Raw genomic sequence first — 18,202 nt, forward strand, 5'->3', positions numbered from 1 at the left:
AGAGAGGCGGTGCCTTCATATGTACGATGCAATCTGCAGATGGGGCATCAGCCTTCTTTCTGTGGCATAATTCCTATGGACACCCTAACATGGGGATTTAATAAAAATGTACATGTATTCTGCAAGGAGTCCAACAACAAATGAAGGAACTCTTGCCTGCCTTTGAAATGGGTGGACCCTGAAACATGGGTCTGTTTGAAGTGGCATCCTGACCCATATGCAGATGCTTCCTTCCTATCTGCCATGACTGGGCTAGAGCACTAAATCCTGATAAGACACATCATTTGCAATGGGAATATGTTCTCAGTGTCTAAGCTTTTCTGATGTGCCATTATTGGTGCTGTGTTTCCTGTTTTATGTAGGTGGTAGCCCTCGGAGAGGTACCAGATGGGACTGTGGTTACTGTCATGGCGGGTAACGATGAAAATTATTCTGCTGAGCTCCGAAATGCTTCTGCTGTTATGAAAAACCAAGTAGCAAGGTTCAACGATCTGAGATTTGTGGGCCGGAGTGGAAGAGGTAGGTCTCTGGTTTTTAATATTGATAGTGGAATAAACACATCAGGATCTCCTGTTGAAATGTAGGCTAGTCTATATACAAATCAGCACCTTCTTGCGCTGAACAGAATTGCTTAAGCTTTTATTTAAATATGTCCAGATGAAGTTGAGTGTTTTTCTGAGTGCTCAGGCCTTTTTCATTTGTTTTATGATACTGAAAATTCAAACAGTGTTTTCAGAAGAACTAGTCCCTAATTTCACTGGGCATGAGCACATAAGGTGGAGAGAACAGTTGGAGGTTCAGGTTCTGAATTATGAGGAGCCAAATAACTGAGTAAACTGAGTGGCAACGAGGAAAGAAAAAGGAAAGCATTGGATCAATTTCCTGATAATATCAATTTTGCTCTAAGTTGCTGCAAGGACAGCCAGTGTAACGTTCTTCACTTAGCACATACATTACCTCAGTATGATTTAACTTACTCTTGTAATAAGAATCTATTTTAAAAAGTCATAGTTTTTTACAGAAGCCTTCTTATTTGAATTGGGGAATGATGTGTTCCCTATGTTACAGTGACTATAGAGAGTGGTCTAGACAGATGAGTGATTAAGATTCTAAATAATTTCCACATTATTTGGGGGTCTCCCCCTCCTGCATCTATCTTCAAATATTGGGAGTCATTAAAGAGAACATAAAATAGAAAATAATTTCTTTTAGGGTTTTCATAGCTGTTTCATAAAGGGGATTAATTTTTTTTTTTTTAAATCTCTAAGGAAACCAATATTTTGGCTTTTATTTACTTTCCTGTGGAGAGACTTTTAATGGTCCTTCACAAGAAGTATGATGCTCATTTATGCATTTATTGAATCTACTATTTCCATTTTAAGTGTCTCAAAAAGAAGAGAGAAAATAGACCACTTTAGGATGGAGGTGAAATAAATTAGAGTGACCTATGGAATGACTTCTACCCAGGTTCGAATTAGGAAATGAGAAGCATCAATTTTTAAACTATGTCCAATAATTGCTCTTTAGTTTGGATCAGATGTCATATTATTACCATTGTAAAAACTTGATAAGGGAAATTCAAGCAAGGCTGTTTCCGATGAGTAGTTTTAGTTTACTTTCTAGGAACAGGGCCAAGAAGCTGTACTTTTTAACTTAAAAAAAATGATGCATGCTAATGAGATACTGTCACTGAAAGGTTGTTTGAAATAAAATGAGGCTCAGAGCCTCTGGTAGACTCAAAACTAAAGGGGTTATCTCTGCATCAGATTTAGTTTACTTTCATTAAGAGGAAAAAAGACACATCCTATCTCACCGTTGACTGATTAGGTATGAAGTGTGTGCATTCTTTTTTTCCCTTTTTTTTTTTTTTCCTGTTATTGGTGCAGGTCCACGGTACAATTAAAGTTTCCCTTTTCTAGTAGGAATCAAGAAACATTTGAACAGGATGATTTACCTGCATGCTCTGAACTGTATCTTTCTTCTTATGTGACATTAACTTTGTTTTTAATTGGAGTAATGAATTTCAGTATTTAGAAGACTGGACACTACCTTACAGAGTCAAGCTAGTGTTTCCATTTACCTTGCTTTTGTATTATATAGATGCTGCATAACTTTTCTCTGATCAATTTGAGTAGAAACTATGGCAAAGTGATAGTGTACTTTGTAAACCCTCAACATATTTATTTAAGAAACTTCAAAGAGAAACAAAGGGTGTGCACTGTTTTACTATATTGGCTTTCTGAGTTTTGGCTGGTTTCCCAAATAGCAATTTTTATATTTAAAAAAAAAAAAAAAGACAGACTTAACTGCTTGCAGACTTTTCACGCATGGAAGATGAAGAAAGCTTCTTTTGATGAAGTGTAATTATGTCCAAACATAGCTGACCCCCTCCCCCTATATTTCTTATGATCTTAACTGAAGAAAGTAGGATTTTTCCTTTGAAGCAGCCGGGACTTGGTGGAGGATCTGAAATGCTACAGTCTGCTGCCAGAGGCAGGATGGAGAAATTGGTCCAGACTTGTCTTCGAGACTTAGATTGGGGGCGGGGGGAGTGAGTGGAGAGAGAAAGAAAAATTGATTTATCGCTAATAATAGATTTTTATATCATGACATTAATGTTATATGAAAGGAAGCAGTAATATCAAGCTGAAATGAAGAGGACGAAAGGAGAGAGAACACTGATAAGAGATACCATTCTTTGGGGGAAAAAAAAGAAAAAAGTTCAGTTTTTCAGTGGCAGGAAACCCTTTAACCTGCCCGTGTACCTGACCTACTTTCTAAAAACAAAACAAAACAAAACAAAACTCCTTCCAGCTTCCTCTCTGATTTTTACACTTCTACATTTCTCTTGAATGATGAAGTCTGGATCACATCGCTACCATTATATTTTTCCCCCCAGCTATTTACAATTTTCTATTCTGAGGAGCATGAAAAAATAAAGAATACCAAATTTTTCAAATGTTAACACTTTTTCTTTTCAGTGGTAGAGAGATAAATTCTCAGAAATTGAAAAAACAGTTTTAGATGTATAAAGGAGTTATTTCACTACTTTGTCATTATGGGAAAGTGCTTTGAATTAAAAGTAGAGCATCTATGAAACTTGCATCAAGTTAAGAGTGGCTTACCTTTTGTTGTTGTCCCCCCCCCCTTTTTTTTCCTCCTTTGCATTTTAAACAGAAGTATTTGTTTGCTATTTCAGCAGAAATATTTGGTCATTAAGTTTTCTTGCTGTGTGTCCACACTTCTACATCAAACATGCTGCCTGTGGTCTACAAGCAGTTTGAAGCACCTACAGTGTACAGAGCTTGGTACTGTTAACAGTCCAAGATACAATCCTTGCTTGTAGTCTTATCCTATCGACTGTCCCTGATATCCTCTCGAGTTAGGTTAGAATTGTCTTTCAAGTGACAGTGCCTGTATTTATTTCAGAGAATATATGACTCCAGGACATATTTTGGAACTAGTTCCTAGCTGAAGCCAAGGATGATATAATTAGTTGTCATTAGTGCTAGCTAGCTAGCTCCCTCAGTAGGAGTCAGCATTTTTATCACTTCTGAAAAGTAGTAAACAATGGAATTTAGAAAAAGTTTTTTTTTTTAAATTTTAAACAAAATTTAAGTAAATCACGAGTTCGCAAATAAACATTTGACTTAGGAGATGCATTGTTATTTATGAGGTGAAAAACCAATTACTCAGTTGAGTAGTAGTTTCTGGAAGTTTCTTGAACACTATGTTCATGTTCCTCCTGAAGGGGCAGTAAGAGGTAGAGGGAATCTCCTTAATTTTTATTTTAGTTGTCAAAGTACATCTTGATCTTCAGAATTTGATTTTAGAAGATTGCAGTCATACTTCAAGGACTGGTTTCCTCTCCCCCAAACCCACCTCTTTTAAAAAGGAATTTTTACTGGTTCTGCTTTGAACATTTAGGTGCTTTATATTTATAGGGTAAAATTTATATTGGCTTTTGTTCTTACACAAGGTGTTTGAATTTGGGAGAAGCATTGATGACTTTTAATATCTGAACGAAGATGTGAAAGCCTCAAATAGAAATATTCTCAGAACTGGTTTCGATAAATTCATGAGTCTGAATAACACTAGCAGGTCGTTTAGACTTATTTAAGGACAAGTGAGACATATACATCCTTGCTTTGTTAAAGATCTGTGCCAAGGATGATAGCTGCCTTGCTAACCACCCTTGGAGAAATGCAGTCCTGGCTCACAGACCACTGATCTGACCCAGAATGGCGTCTTGCTTGCATGGTTTAATCTCACTTACCTTTCAGTCTAGGGGTTCAGCCCATTCACTCCCCGAGGTCTCTACATTGTTTTGAGGTCTCAATCTGGATCCGGTGGCTTCCTCTTCAGCTTTCTGATCTCCCACTCTGTACACTTGGAGTTTTTTGTAACTAGTTCAGATTGCCAGCTCCCTTTTTTCTTCCAGTTAGCCCTAATGTTTATAATAAATCCTCTGGTTCCTAACCAGACAATTGCATTTCTTTAAGCCCATGTAACTTTCAGTCTATAATGGATGAAATATGATCTATCAGTGACACTTTAAAAATAGATGCTTTCCTCCTCCTGGCGAGATACTATGTTAGCGGATTTATATCTACTGTTTCTTGGTCTTACAGAGCTGATGGGGACCCGTGTGGAAATAAATGATCTGTTAATTTTTAAAAATTTTCTCTGACAGAGTTTAAAAGAAGAGCACTCTCTTTAGGCCTGGAAGACCTGGGTTCAGACCCTGATTTTTTTCCCTCTTATTAGTTGTGTGGTTGACTTACTAAGCCTCTCTGGGCTTCAGTTTCCTCATTTGTGAACTGCAGGTGATGAAGCTAACTGGAGAGGACTAGATGAGATATGTGTGAAGTGGCTGACAGTTAGTAGTTTTCTAATCAGTATTCATCTTTCCCTGTCTGCTCCCCTTCCCCCACTTGTGTCTTGTCTTTTTTCTTTTCTCTTCTCTTTTCTTTTTTCTTTCTTTCTTTTTTCTTTTTTTTTTTTTTTTTTGATACTGGCCATGGAAAAGTATAGCCAAAGAGACTTAAAACTATATATACTGAGTAACAAATGATGTGTGTCTTAAACACATTTTAGGAACTTACATGGTCGGGGTTGAAAAGAAAACCCATTCACTAGATTTGACAGCCAAAGACCTGTTCTACATTAAGCCTCGTGTGGAACCTGTTCCACATTAAGCTTTGAGAAGATTGCATTAAACTCCGCATTGCTACATATTGTTTAAGATTTGCGTTTTGATTTAATACCCTCAAGCTTTCAGTAAAGGGAAAAAACAGTCTCTGACCAAAAAAACAAAGCAAAACAAAACGAGCTGTTTCAAGGTCTGGTACAGGAGCAGGCCAAGTGCACGCTCTGGCCCGAGATTGCCACGAAGGTTTTATTGAGTCACTGTTTCACGCCCACCTTTTCCTGTCTTGTAACAGTTTGCAGTTTTGACTATCTGACATGACTAACCGTTGCAAATCTAACTGATTACAACTGTCAGTGAGTCTGGGTAGCAGGGTCTGGGATCTTCTTCTGGAGAAGGCAGACATCTGAGTCTGCTCCCAGACTTCTCCCTGTCTTCTTTCCCCCACCTCTGTTCATCACCTTTACCTCATTAATTTGAAACATCAGATGCCGTGTTTCAATGAAGCACACCCTCAGCTAAAAGCAGCAATTCTCACTTACGTTGGGAGATGCTGTGTACATGGAGGGAAGAAGTCACTGTCAGGGAGTTAGTTCAGGATTTAACAGCAAGGTTGTATGTTCGGGCAGGGGTGGGCAGGGAGGAGAAAAGCTCTGTTCCAGTAATGATGAAATCATCATACCACAGGCACATTAAGGCAGGACAGGAGACACCGGCTCCTGTTAAAATGATTCCCATAAGAACCTTCCTCTTTCATCTTCTTATTGTAGTGCAGTTAAATAAATGAAATGCTAAAGCCATGTGAAGTAAATAACATAATCAACAGTGATTTACTATTGTTCTCTCATGGGGTCATGACCTAAACCTAAATAAAGACTTCTAAAATTGTGTGTGTTTGGATGTGTTCCTGATGTTGTTGGAGAGGACTGGAAGGAAGAGAATCCTCTTCAAGTGGGCCAGCGTTTTTGTTTTCATTACCACTCCTTGCTACTGAGCTGCTTTTTTCTTTCTTTTTTTTTTTTTTTTTTTTTGAGGGGGAGTTGGAGTCCTCTTGTAGAGCACTGCAGTGAAGACCGTCTGGATACTCAGCGAGTTTAATCCTTCCCCAAAGTGGCCATCTGAGGCTTTCTCATTGAGAATAAAGAGCCCCGTCTCTTGCTTTTGTTTCATTACCTCCTTAGACATGCTCGAGTGCAATCTGGATGTCTATGCTGTTCTCTTATCCCCGGTGCTGTCTTTTTATATTCACTGTGGATTTTCCCCTTTTACATCTGCAGGCAAGAGTTTCACCTTGACCATAACTGTCTTCACAAATCCTCCCCAAGTAGCCACCTATCACAGAGCTATTAAAGTTACAGTGGATGGACCCCGGGAACCCAGAAGTAAGTACTCGCCTTCCTGTTGGAAACGGTCAACAGGGTGTGTGGGGGACCCTATGAGGAATGTGTCCCTGAGCATTAGGACTACTTTCATGTAAATGGTTTCTTTGCCAAGTATGCTCTCTGCATGTATTTGGACTGAGGGGCAGTTAGCAGAAGTTCACAAGTTAGTAGAAGATCAAATTACACTGGTCAACTTTGCCACAGAATTGCTAAGGCTTACCTAACTTGGGGGACATGAGTGGAGAATTACTCAGTCACTGTAGGTGCGGGCTAAGACATTCTTCTCATCTGCTGTACACAGTAGACAGGGCCGAGCAGACCCATGAGAGCTGAGGAGGAAAACAAGAGACTGAAAAATCTTGAGCTTAGTCAAAAAGCATTTGTGTGTGTTTCCCATGGTCTAAGAATGTGTTTTAACTTTTTAGCTCGCCCACTCAATTCCCTTTATAAAGAGCACACTGCTTAATTACAAAGAATTTATTTGCAAATGATAACTTGCTTGATTGTTACAACACTGTTGTTTGGTCATGTTCTGGTAATTGTTATAGATAGTTTCTTTTAACAGATAGAGTCAAACCACGTCTAAATCCGCCTTGGTGTGTTTGTCTGTCTGGATATCCAGAAGGTTGATCGGGCATTCATTTAAGAAGTACACATAACCCATTTGGGCCAATATGCATTTTCCTTCCAAATCTAAATAGAGACAGGTTTTCTCCCTACTCCCACCAAAACCGATTTGATCAAACTTGGTACAGCAGCAATGTAAGCAGCGATGGAAGCCACATGTTATCTCCTTTAACTGCATTTAGGGATTAAAGATTACTTGATATATATGACATGAAAACTAATGTGCCAATGGAAACCTATTGAACTCTGCCTTTGATGAGTGAGTACATGGGATTCCCAGCCATTGGGTTTAGAGAGTTTAATTTGGTTTGTGGTGGAGGTATGGCTGGCAGAAATATTTGTTACACAAGGATACACCTGCCTGGACAGTGAGAGTGACCTATCTTCCCCTAAAACTAAGAGAAAAGGACCGATGTTTTCCCCTCCCCAAGTAGCGTATCATTTAGCAGCGGGAGCGTAGGGTGCCTTTGGTTCCTCTTGCTGCTGTCTCTTTTCACCAAGGCTCACTGCTTGTCTGAACTAGGGAGGTTTCCTGCCTCAAAAGCAAGTCTTTGAAGTTTTTCTTTTCTCCTCCTTTCATGTGTATGGCTTCTAGGCTCACAGTGTTGGGTCAGTGCAGGCTCCATTCAGGTTGAGAATGTTCTGTTAGGCAATGTGTCTCTGGTCACCCTGAGTCTCCAGTCATAAGAGCCAGTGGTTATGCAGTGCAGGTGACTAGAACAGAGCAGGACTGTCTGGTCTGGTGTGGAGCTTTGGCTGAAGTTCCTGGACTGCCATAAGGCAGGGGAAGATGCCTTACGATGGAAGCCACGTTATCTCATTAGCCCTTGAGTTCCTGAAAAGGCAGGGACATCCATTTCAGTCTTGTGTAAAGCAGGACAGTAGTCTTTTAACATTTAGCACTACTAATACTTATCTTTTAAAGATGTTTCCTGCTGATCTCAGCAGCTCTTCTTACTTCTTGGAAAAACCAGTATGTGTGTGTGTGTGTGTGTGTGTGTGTGTGTATGTGCGCCTCTGTGTATGTGTCCGTACACTCAAGAGTGATGGTTGTGAGAGGAAATAGAGAAAGGTAGGTGCGTGCAGCCCCGTTCTGAAAGGGGTGACAGAAGGTGAGAAAACAGGGTAGCTTTGGGAGTCACTTCTCTCTCAGGTGAGGATACCATTTCCTCATTCCCAAGATGTTATTGGCAGAATTAATTGGCTGATAGGCTTGCTGCCCTGTAAAGGCAGAGAAGCGCTCTGAAAGCAAGGAGGGTCCAGGATAGAGGGGCAGATGGTGTATATGTGACCTGAGTTTGGGCTCTGGGTGCCAAGGGTGGGAGGGGGAGCAGATGCAGATCGTGAGTGGCAGACCACTGAGTAATAACATTTTTCAAGGACCAGAGATGTATGTGACAATTGATGTCATGATGACATCATGAGGGGGAGTACCAAACTCAGTGCCTGGACACAAGGATAGATATGGTATCAGCAACATCTTAATCCTATAACCTTGAGTCTCTATACGGGAGTATTGCCTTCTGCTCTGCTCTTGGCCATCCTGGGCATGGAGAGCATAGCACTCTTCTCAGTATTGTTCTTTAAATTTTCACATCCCAGGTGTGAAAAATGCCTGGAATTTTCCATTTTCTTCAACTCTAATAGGATTTGGAATGATTGGTGCATATATAATGTTAAATGGAGAATCCTCCAGAATGTGGATTGGCAAACTTTTTCTATGAAGTGTCAAATAGGAAATAACTTCTGCTTTGTGGGTTATATCTTCCCTGTCACAAGGACTCAACTCTAGCAACGTAGCTCAAAACCAGCCTCGGTCAATACATAAATGAATGGTTGGGGTTTGTATTTCAATAAATCTTTATTTGCAAGAACAGGTGGTGCGTCTGGTCTGGCATACAAGTTGCAATTTACCAACCCTTGCTTTAGATTTCAAACTGGCTTATGTTATTAACCCTTGACAGAGTAGGGCTTTAGAAAAAGGCTTTCCTGATGGGAGAGAAAAAGACAATGCAATTGTCTGAGCTGTCTCTCCAGTGAAATTATAATTCCTCAAATGGTGGTTGTCCTAGAAATAGTATCCATTTGTTTATTATTGTAATGGTTTGATGGAGTTGAGGATATTATACCATTGATTCCCATTAATGGAATTTTACTCCTTCCTCCAAAGATCAGAATATATATTGAAAAGGCTACTTTTGGTAGATTAGCTCTTTGGACAAGGAAAAGTTCTGGGTCAACTGGCTGGGTCTTTATTCAGCCTCACATAGTGATTAAGGGTGTGGCTTTGGTGTCTGACTGTCTGGATTGAAATCCCAGCTCCACCACTGACTGACCAGTTATGCTGTATGGTGGTAGACCAGTCACCTGACTTTCGTTTCCTCAACTTCCTCATCTGTTAGAGTGATACTAATGATGGTATTTTCCTCATCAGATGCTGCCAAGATGTTAAATGATGTAACATCCATAAAATATGTAACACAGCGACTGTCATGTAGTAAGTGCTCATTAAGTCTGAGTTGTTACTACATCAGTTCCCTTCAGCATCAGAGGAGTTTGCTGTAGAGTTTTGCTTCTCGTACGCTTCCAGGAAATAGATACCATCTAGACTCTGCTCCCTCACGTGTTACTTATTTTTTTTTCTTGCAGACGGTTTTACTAATTTCTGCTCATTAGTAAATGACACTAATAAGTGTTATAAACTGTGCCTTGAGCAGGTAGTCCTGCTGCCTGGGGACAGCTGTGCAGAGATGATGATACACACAATTTGTTGGCAGCCAAGAGAAGTCCGAAAGAGGATACGATGGCTCTAGTGCCCCCCTCTGAGGCTCTGCTTATCAGCACATCTGCCAAGACTTGCTTTTCACTCAAAAATCAGAGAGGTTTCATCCTTTTGTGTTCTCTGTCTCTGGCAGCTGAACCGGTGCTGTCAGATCACAAACAATTTCTGTCCTTAATATACACATCTGGCGTTGGCAGTTGGACGAACTTCATAAGAACACATGATCATCACTCATTACAAGATTAAAAAGTACCCCATGGCATCATTGATGTTTTTTCACTTTGATCTTCTGCAGTTGTGATTCATCTCAGTTATAAAACTTCCCTTGAAAGGAACATAGCCGATGACTTATTAGAACCTTCATCTTAAGTAGCGTAAACATGAAAACGGTGCACATCTTTACAAAATGCCATTTGTTTTCTCTGCCAGCTTATCATTTTAAGACATGACATCATACCTAAGATCCCAAATTTGTAAGTCCCGTGTTTAGGCAAGGCGTTTTGACCTTCTGTTGGCAAGTGAGCTAGAACGACCGCCGTATGTTCGCCAGCAGGAGAAGTCAGTGGAGCAGCGGCAGCTATGGTAATGTGTTCGGATGCCTGACTCTTTCAAACATCAGTTTCTATTAGGATCCTTTGTTCCGTATGTGCCGTTGGTTCCCACTGCCGTCTGAGTAAGGTAACAGGAAGGTGAAAACTTCCCAACGTCGGAGTTGTGGTTCTGAGTTAGGGAGGCCGGCTGATGGTAAAGGTATTACCGGCCATGCAGAGGATGGAAAAAATAAATCACCCTGCACAGTCAGGATCCTTTTAATTCTCTTGCTGTTTTTTCAGTTATCTATTGCTGAATAACGTACCATACCAAAACATCATGGCTTCAAACAGCAACCAGTTTATTATTCTTCAGGATTCGGTGGGCTGCCTGGGGTTCATCTGGATGGGTTTTCTGCAGCCTTGCTTGGGGTCTTTCATTGGCTGCAGGAAGATGGCGGCTGGTGCTGGAATATCCGTGATGGGTGCATTCTTACATCTGCCACCTTGGTGGGATGGCGACAAGGCTGGGCTTGGCTGGAATGATGGGACAGCTGGGCCTTTCTCCCTCTCTCTGTGGTTCTAGATCCTTTCCCCCTCCACATGGTCTCTCCATCCAGTCTCTCCAGGACAGTCTGATTTTTTCCATGGCAGGTCAGGGCTCCCAAAGGTGCGAGAGTGGGAGTTTTTAGGCCTTCTTCTGGCTTTTAAGACTCAGAACTCTCGTAGAGTTACTTCCATCATATACTGTTGGTTAAAGCAAGATACAGTTCAGCCTCAGTTGAAGGGGAGAAAAACCTATAAAGACATAAGTGATGGGGACACTGGTTCTTTGACTCACCAATTCCATCAACCTCCATTAAGTGTTTAGATGGCAAATGTCATTGTTGCCATGGGACACAGTGATATTTTTGAGGTATCCTCTTCTGAAAGATCTCTCAACTTTCTAATCTGGAGGATGTTTAAAGTTCTGCAAGGTTTTCTGTCCAAAGTTTATAGGAGGTGTGCAACACTCATGGTGGGGCAGGAAAAACGAGGCTAGGAATCAGGCTTGGGCACGGTTCTGTGATGCCTTATTATCAAGGGAGGAATTAGTTCAAGTCCTTTCCATTTCTTACCAGTTTTAAGGAGAGAACTGAGTCTCCAGCCCAGGCCCTCTAGTTATGTTAATTCACAATCACAGAGACATTTTTGCCTGCCAAGTTCCATTCAAGAACCCAACCATCAAAATCACAAAGGCTTTACCCTACTTTCCCACCCACCCCATTTTCTTCAAAAAAAAAAAAAAAATTCTGCAGGGTGACTCCCAAGTTTTAATTATAGTAACTTCCTTTCGAATTGAAGATATTTGGTAATTATCCGATGAATTAAGGGTGAGTGTTACCTTGCGTGCTTGGTATTAGCAGGTCAAATCAAGGTGTGCCAGATCAATACTTGCATGAGAGAAGAACATTTGCCGTTTGAACAGAACGAGGTTATTAGCCTGGCCTGGCAACATGGCCAGTCTGGGGCGGAAGTATTTTATGACTCTTCAGATGGATGAGCCTGGAGGTTTTATAGTTTCTATCGCCCAGCTTTGGAAGGTTTCACTTGCCAGCACATCTGTGAACCTGATAACCTAACACACATGAGTGGGTGTCTAAGAGTTTTTGTGTGCTGTGCCCTAGGGAAGTAAATCACAGCTACTCTGGTCACAGATGGCCAAAGCTGTCATCTGTGTACTTACGGCTGGGACACTGCTGTTCATTGTGGACCAGCTAGCTACCTGTCCTGACCCTGTGGGAGAAGGAAGAAGCTCAGCCTCTTCTTTCGTGTTGACTGAAGCCCTTTCCTGCAACACTGCCCTGCTTGGCTGCATTTTTAAGAAAAAATCATTTATTTATTTATTTGAGAGAGTGAGAGAGAGAGCGCGCACGCGCGCGAGAGAGCGAGAGCGTGTGCAGGAGCACACGCATTAGCAGCGGGAGGGGCAGAGGGAAAGGGAGAGGATCCCTAGCGGACTCGGCCTTGAGTGCAGAGCTCATCTGGAGGCTCAAACCAGGATCCTGAGATCATGACCTGAGATCACGACCTCAGCCAAAATCAAGAGTCAGATGCTTAGCTGAGCCACCTAGGAGTGCCCCTGCTTGGCTGCATTTTGACCTGAGTAGGGACTGGCCCTCAGGGGAGGGAAGAGGCAGTCTGGAAGTGCAAGGTGGTGTTTGTATTCCTCAGACTGCCGGAACCCCCCTGGGCTCACTCAGCTCCTCAGGCTGAGGTCCTCAGCCAAACCAGTTTCTTTTCCTGCTTGTGCCTTCTCACCTGGGCACCACACATTTATAATTCTTCAGAGACTGTTCTATTATTCCACATTCTTAAGGCACTTCCGGCTGCAGAAATTTTACCTTAGGAACTTAAGGTAACAAGCTGAAACAAATCAGGGTGGTCTGGGGCTGTCGTCATTTCATTTTTCTCTAAGTCTATTCTACCTGGGCCTGTTTGCCAGCCCTGGGAAGGGTGGAGGCTGCGGAGGGCTTGGCCTTTTCTCTTCCTCATTCCAGTTGATGTGATTCCGTGATGGGTGCATTCTTACATCTGCTGCCTTGGCGGGATGGCGACAAGGCTGGGCTTGGCTGGAATGATGGGACAGCTGGGCCTTTCTCCCTCTCTCTGTGGTTCTAGAGCCTTTCCTCTCAGTGGCAGCTCACCTTTATCCTCTGCTGCTCTTATTCCCAGTTGAGTGAAAGAGTAGACTTTTTTTTTTTTATGCTGGTCAGCCCATGCCTTCTGCTTACTTATAGATGGTGGATGCTTATGTAGAGCTTGGTCACATGGGAAAGGCGGGGAGAATGTAAAATGTGTTGGATGGAAGGCTAGCGGAAGAATTTTTTAAGGCCACCGGACACCTCTGGACTTCAGTTCTTGCATTCATCATCTTTCTCTCTGTGCAGATAATTTGGGAAAATCTTGCTAGGTCCTGTACCAAACTCCTGATGCCAAAGGCCTGGATTTTAGTCCTTAGTGCAAAGCATTAGTAGAAAAGCTGATTACTTCTTGCCTTGCAGAATTTCCCTGGTTCTTCATTGTCTCTGAAGTGCCCAAGGAATGGAAATTACACGTAAATGCCATACTTTGATATTGACAAGTCAGCAACCATAAGCGTGGTTGGGTTGTCATTAATATTAATCAGTCCCATCACTAGTATATAAAGCATTGTTGAAAAATCTTTGACTGGAGGGAATAATAAGAGGTAAAAATATTCAAAAAAGTGTTCCCTTTTTCCCTTTCTTGAAGAAGGATGGGGCAGGGGGGCAGTCAGAAGGGCTGGTAGAGGTCATGTCTGGTGGTGGGTGGAATGTGCTCTTGAGAAGAGCAGTTTTAAATCTCTTTCAGTCCTTTTTTTTTTGTTGACTGACTGTCAGGAGCTGGGAAGATGGCCAAGAAGGAAATGACACATCGAGAGGCATTTTGTGTTGTGCAACGTTCTGTGGAACTGATGCAAGGATATATGGCCTGTTTACACATTCCTTCGCGAGCAGACTGCATGGCAGTAATTGACTTCAGCAGCACATGGCAGGCTGTAGGAAGGAGCTCTGGCCTTCGCGTCCTTTCATGGCAAATTATCACAGCCATTAAAACACGCTCTTGTCCCTCTTCTGCACTTTCCCCAGCTTCCCAGCTCTCACGGGGCTGCCTCCTCATACAGGACTTGTGTTCACAAGGAGCTGTGGCTGTCACAGCAAGATCACGTTTTCCACATGCATGTGTTCCAGTTGATAGATTTACTTCCAACTAAATAGTCTGGCAGGTTTTCAAGTGATATGTGTCCGAGAAACACACCTATCCTCCGTCCGGTGTGTCCGGGCTTTATGTTTTGGTGCAAGTCAGAAATCATTCATTCTTAAAACAGTGTTAGGGATGTGAGAGAGATAGAGAAAAAAAAATTTTTTTTTTGGCTATATTGAGTAATTGATTAGTAATTGATAAAAAAAAATTTTTTTTTCTTTCCCAAGGAAGAAAATGCCTGATAGATCACTGAATTACCTTACTTCTATTTTGTTTGTGCTGTAACATTTTCTTCAAGGAGGACTGGACCAGATGTTACTTAAAGAGAACAGAGGAAAAAGACTGTGTTGCTGTTTAGACTATTTCGATTCACACTTGTCCCTACTTAGCATATTTGTAGGATGCGTGGATGATGTCCATGAAAGCCCACCCATAGTCCAGAGGTAAAATTTCCAAAGTCTTAACCTAGGCGGATATGGAAAATCATTGCTCATGTTTTTCAAGTAACTTCAGGAAATTGAGAGGGCATAAAAGCTAGTTAGGTCTAAATTCAAGGTCATATACAACAGTTCAAGTAGGAGACTGTACTTGGGGTGTTGTTCTTTAGTAGCAAAGGAAGGGCCCCCTGTTTCTCCCCCAGTGTCTCTGCCATTATGTCCTGGTGACTAAAATCTATCTGCTAATAGATTAGAGCACTTTTTCAAATTCATGTCTAAGGCTTAAATCCAGACATGTCTGGAGATGGTAACTTGGACTTAAATTCACATTAAGTCAGTAGAAGTGATCTGGAATCCTGTTTTGGGAGCAGGTTTCAGGAAGTAAAGGGAGAACGGTTCATGAAGTCTGGGCTCCAGAAAGTAAACAGTGACTCAAGGGGACAGGCAGGGTTTCCACCAGCCTCAGAGGTGGTTGCTGCCAACTTGAACCCTTGCAAACTTGCTGCAGGTCTGCACTCGCAGTGTGGATTTCTGATGCTTTTCAGCTCCGGCTACTCTTAACAAGTGCAGGATTCGACTATTGTAAGGTGTGAGTTTTGGTTTTTATATTTCCGTATTTCCTCCTCTTGCAAGTATTTCCCATTTACAGAATGTTTCCTCATTCAGTTTTGTTCTAGGTATGTGCTGGCTTTCCTTCTCTATTGGTTCGAAATTTACCGTTTAATTTCTCTGTTTCTTTTGGTAGTTATCCTCACTGTTTTAACCCATATGTTTGTCCTAATAAAATTAATCATGATCTCTGTCTGCCTCTCGGATAATATAATAAGAACTTTGGCATACTTTAAACTGCCGTCACTTCCTCTCTTCTCCTCAGTTGTCTGATATTTTTTATCCTCGTTTTATCCTCCCCAGATTAGTCGTTCTCAGTGTTTAAGCTGTACGTTTATCAGTTTGTTTGCTCACCATTCCTTCCTGCACCTCAGTTCTCCTTCTGGATTCAGTTTCCTTTTTCTTGATACAGATCCCTTCGTGCTTCCTTCGTGAGAACCTGTTAGTGGTAAACTCTCAGTGTTTGTTTTTGAAAATGACAACATTTATGCAGACTGGCTGCTGTGATATGCAGGGCACCCCGCTGAGAGTCTGTCTGCTCTTGGTGCTATCCCTTACCCATGGCGGATACGTTCCAAGACCCCCGGTGGCTGCCTGGAATCATGAAAAGTATGGAACCCTATAGATACTTTTTTTGTTTTTAATTTTTTTCCTATACGTATCTACCTAGGATAAAGTTTAATTTATAAATTAGGTACAGCAATAGATTAACAACGATTAATAATAAATAAAACCATCATAATAGTATGCCCTAATAAAAGTTATGTGAGTGTGGTCCCATCCTCTTTCTCTCAAACTAACTTGCCCTTATGTACTCACACATCTTCTCTGCATGATGATGTGAGTGGATAACATGCCCACCTGGTGAGGTGAGGGGAATGATGTAGGCACAGTGACATAGCGTTAGGCTGCTGTCTTGACATTTTGAGGATCATCTGCTTCTGGACCATGGTTGATGGCAGATAACTGAAACTGTACAACATGAAACTGTGAACGAGTCGGGGGCTGCTGTACTCGTCTTGCTTGGTGCTAAGACTTTCAGGCCCTTGTTACCAGGCTTGTTAGAATAGGATTTAAGGGACTAAAATACAGTACAGCTAGATTTTCATGGAAGATGGATGAAGGGAAATGGATCTGGTGCCTTTCACCATGGGGAGCTGTGAAGAGTCCCAGCCAATGGTGGAGAGGAGGTAGGAGGGAATGTTCTGGCAGAGGGGGAGAAGTTGAAGAAAGAGGCATATAGGGAGAGGAAATTGAATCCCTTACTTTACCGTTTTGGCTTGGGCAGGGCCTAAGTTGCTTTGGAACTCTCGACCCAAATTTATGTTAAAGAGCTCTGCCGTTCTACCTGATCCTCAGAGGTCATTTGACTGTTGCTCATTGCAAAACCAAGCAACATTTTCTAGATGTTGCTGTCCACACATTTCCTGTCATTTTGTGAGAGCACAGGTCTCCAAACCAAAAGAGGCTTCTTTTATACAGTAATTGAATCGCTGAATGAAGCAGAGGGAGGAAAATAGGCGAGTGGATGGAGGAGCATGTTTTAAGAGAGCCAGGGACCGTAACCTGGGCTGCGACTTCTCTAGGCACAGTGGATATAGGGTGACTCTGGGGTTTGCTCTGTGCACCTCTCACTGGCCTTGTGCAGGAAGTGGCTGCTGGGGAAGAGGTCAGCTCACACCAAGGCAAGCTGGTACCTTCTGTCTTTCCATTAGCTCTCAGCCTGCACATCACCTTCTTGATGCTGATTTTCCTGATCTATAACTTGGGTAAAAAAATGCTAGTATGGGTTTTGGCTGGGCAATACTCAGGGTGATTTAACCAGGCCTCTGTGCCCCTTTAGGTTTGGCCCTAGAAATTATTAGTAGAAAAATACAGGGTCTTCAAGGAGATGAGGAAGGTACCCAAACAGGTTGTTGTACTTACTGGAAGTGAAGAGAAACATGGATGTGTCAAAAGGGGGGGTGACTGTGAAGTCAAGGTTACTAATTCTAGAACTTTGGTTTCTGTTTCAACCTCTCACCATTCACGCAACCCTGCAAAAACAAGTTGCAACGTTTTCCATCCTGTGAAGGCTCTTTCAGAGTAGCTTAATGGAGAGTTGGTCCGTATGGGCAGTTTGGATTTAAGATGTGGCTTCAGTTATGGTTAAAAGAGGGGGAGGACCTGGAAATTCCTTTGGTAAGACCACAGCGCCATGTTGGTGACCCTCGGCAAATCACTCAAACTTTTGTCTAGCTCAGTTTCTTCGTCCTGAAAGCAGAAATAGGCGTGAAGACAACTTCACAGTCGTTGGGAGTAACTCCTAAGGAATGATCATAAAGTACTTGGCGCACATGAAGGGCAACTTAAATACCAAATAGTAATTATATAGCGCCTTTCTGCCAAGGAGTTCCAAACACTTAGACATTACCTCACTGGATTCTCTTTACACCCCTTTGAGGGATGTACTGTACCTTTTATAGGTGGGTAAACTGAGGCATGGCCATTTGAAAACTCCTTTGCTCCATGTCACTCTGCAAGTCAGTGGATGATTATGATTTGTGGAGGTGGGGGAGGAGCCCAGGTCTGGTCCTGCTCAGTTACTCCTAAGACTCCCTGATGCTTTGTCATTAAAGTTGTGGATGGTGTTGGCCCCAGGGCTGATGTTATGACGTAAGGTTCTTTACAAAGAAAGCCTGTTGATGTAGTTGCGTTGCTCCATAGTAAAGAAATTGCAAGGTATAAGGCCTCACACAGGGAAGGCATATATGTATGTATGTGTATGTATGTTTGTTGACTGAGTCGAATTCACTCAGATGAAAGTTTAACTGAGCTGAGAACACTGGATTTTGTGAGACGAAAATAAGGTGTGTGAGTTAACCCTCAGTAGAATCTCACTTCAAATACCAGTGAGATAAGAGTTAGCACTTGAACAAAAA

At 42.0% G+C, this 18,202-nt stretch overlaps 1 protein-coding gene across 8 annotated transcripts in view; it reads left to right on the plus strand.

Annotated features, from left to right (window-relative positions):
• Window positions 1-18,202, plus strand: part of RUNX2 (RUNX family transcription factor 2) — a 319,385-nt gene that overhangs the window by 98,243 nt on the left and 202,940 nt on the right. For all 8 annotated transcript variants that reach the window (XM_046005131.1, XM_046005127.1, XM_046005128.1 and 5 more), the window contains 2 exons: window positions 363-519; window positions 6,427-6,531. In XM_046005131.1, the coding sequence (XP_045861087.1) occupies window positions 363-519; window positions 6,427-6,531 (262 nt within the window). The remainder of the gene's footprint in view (window positions 1-362; window positions 520-6,426; window positions 6,532-18,202) is intronic.

Source organism: Meles meles, chromosome 5 (assembly GCF_922984935.1).
Source record: "Meles meles chromosome 5, mMelMel3.1 paternal haplotype, whole genome shotgun sequence".
In the NCBI taxonomy this organism is placed as follows: domain Eukaryota; kingdom Metazoa; phylum Chordata; class Mammalia; order Carnivora; family Mustelidae; genus Meles; species Meles meles.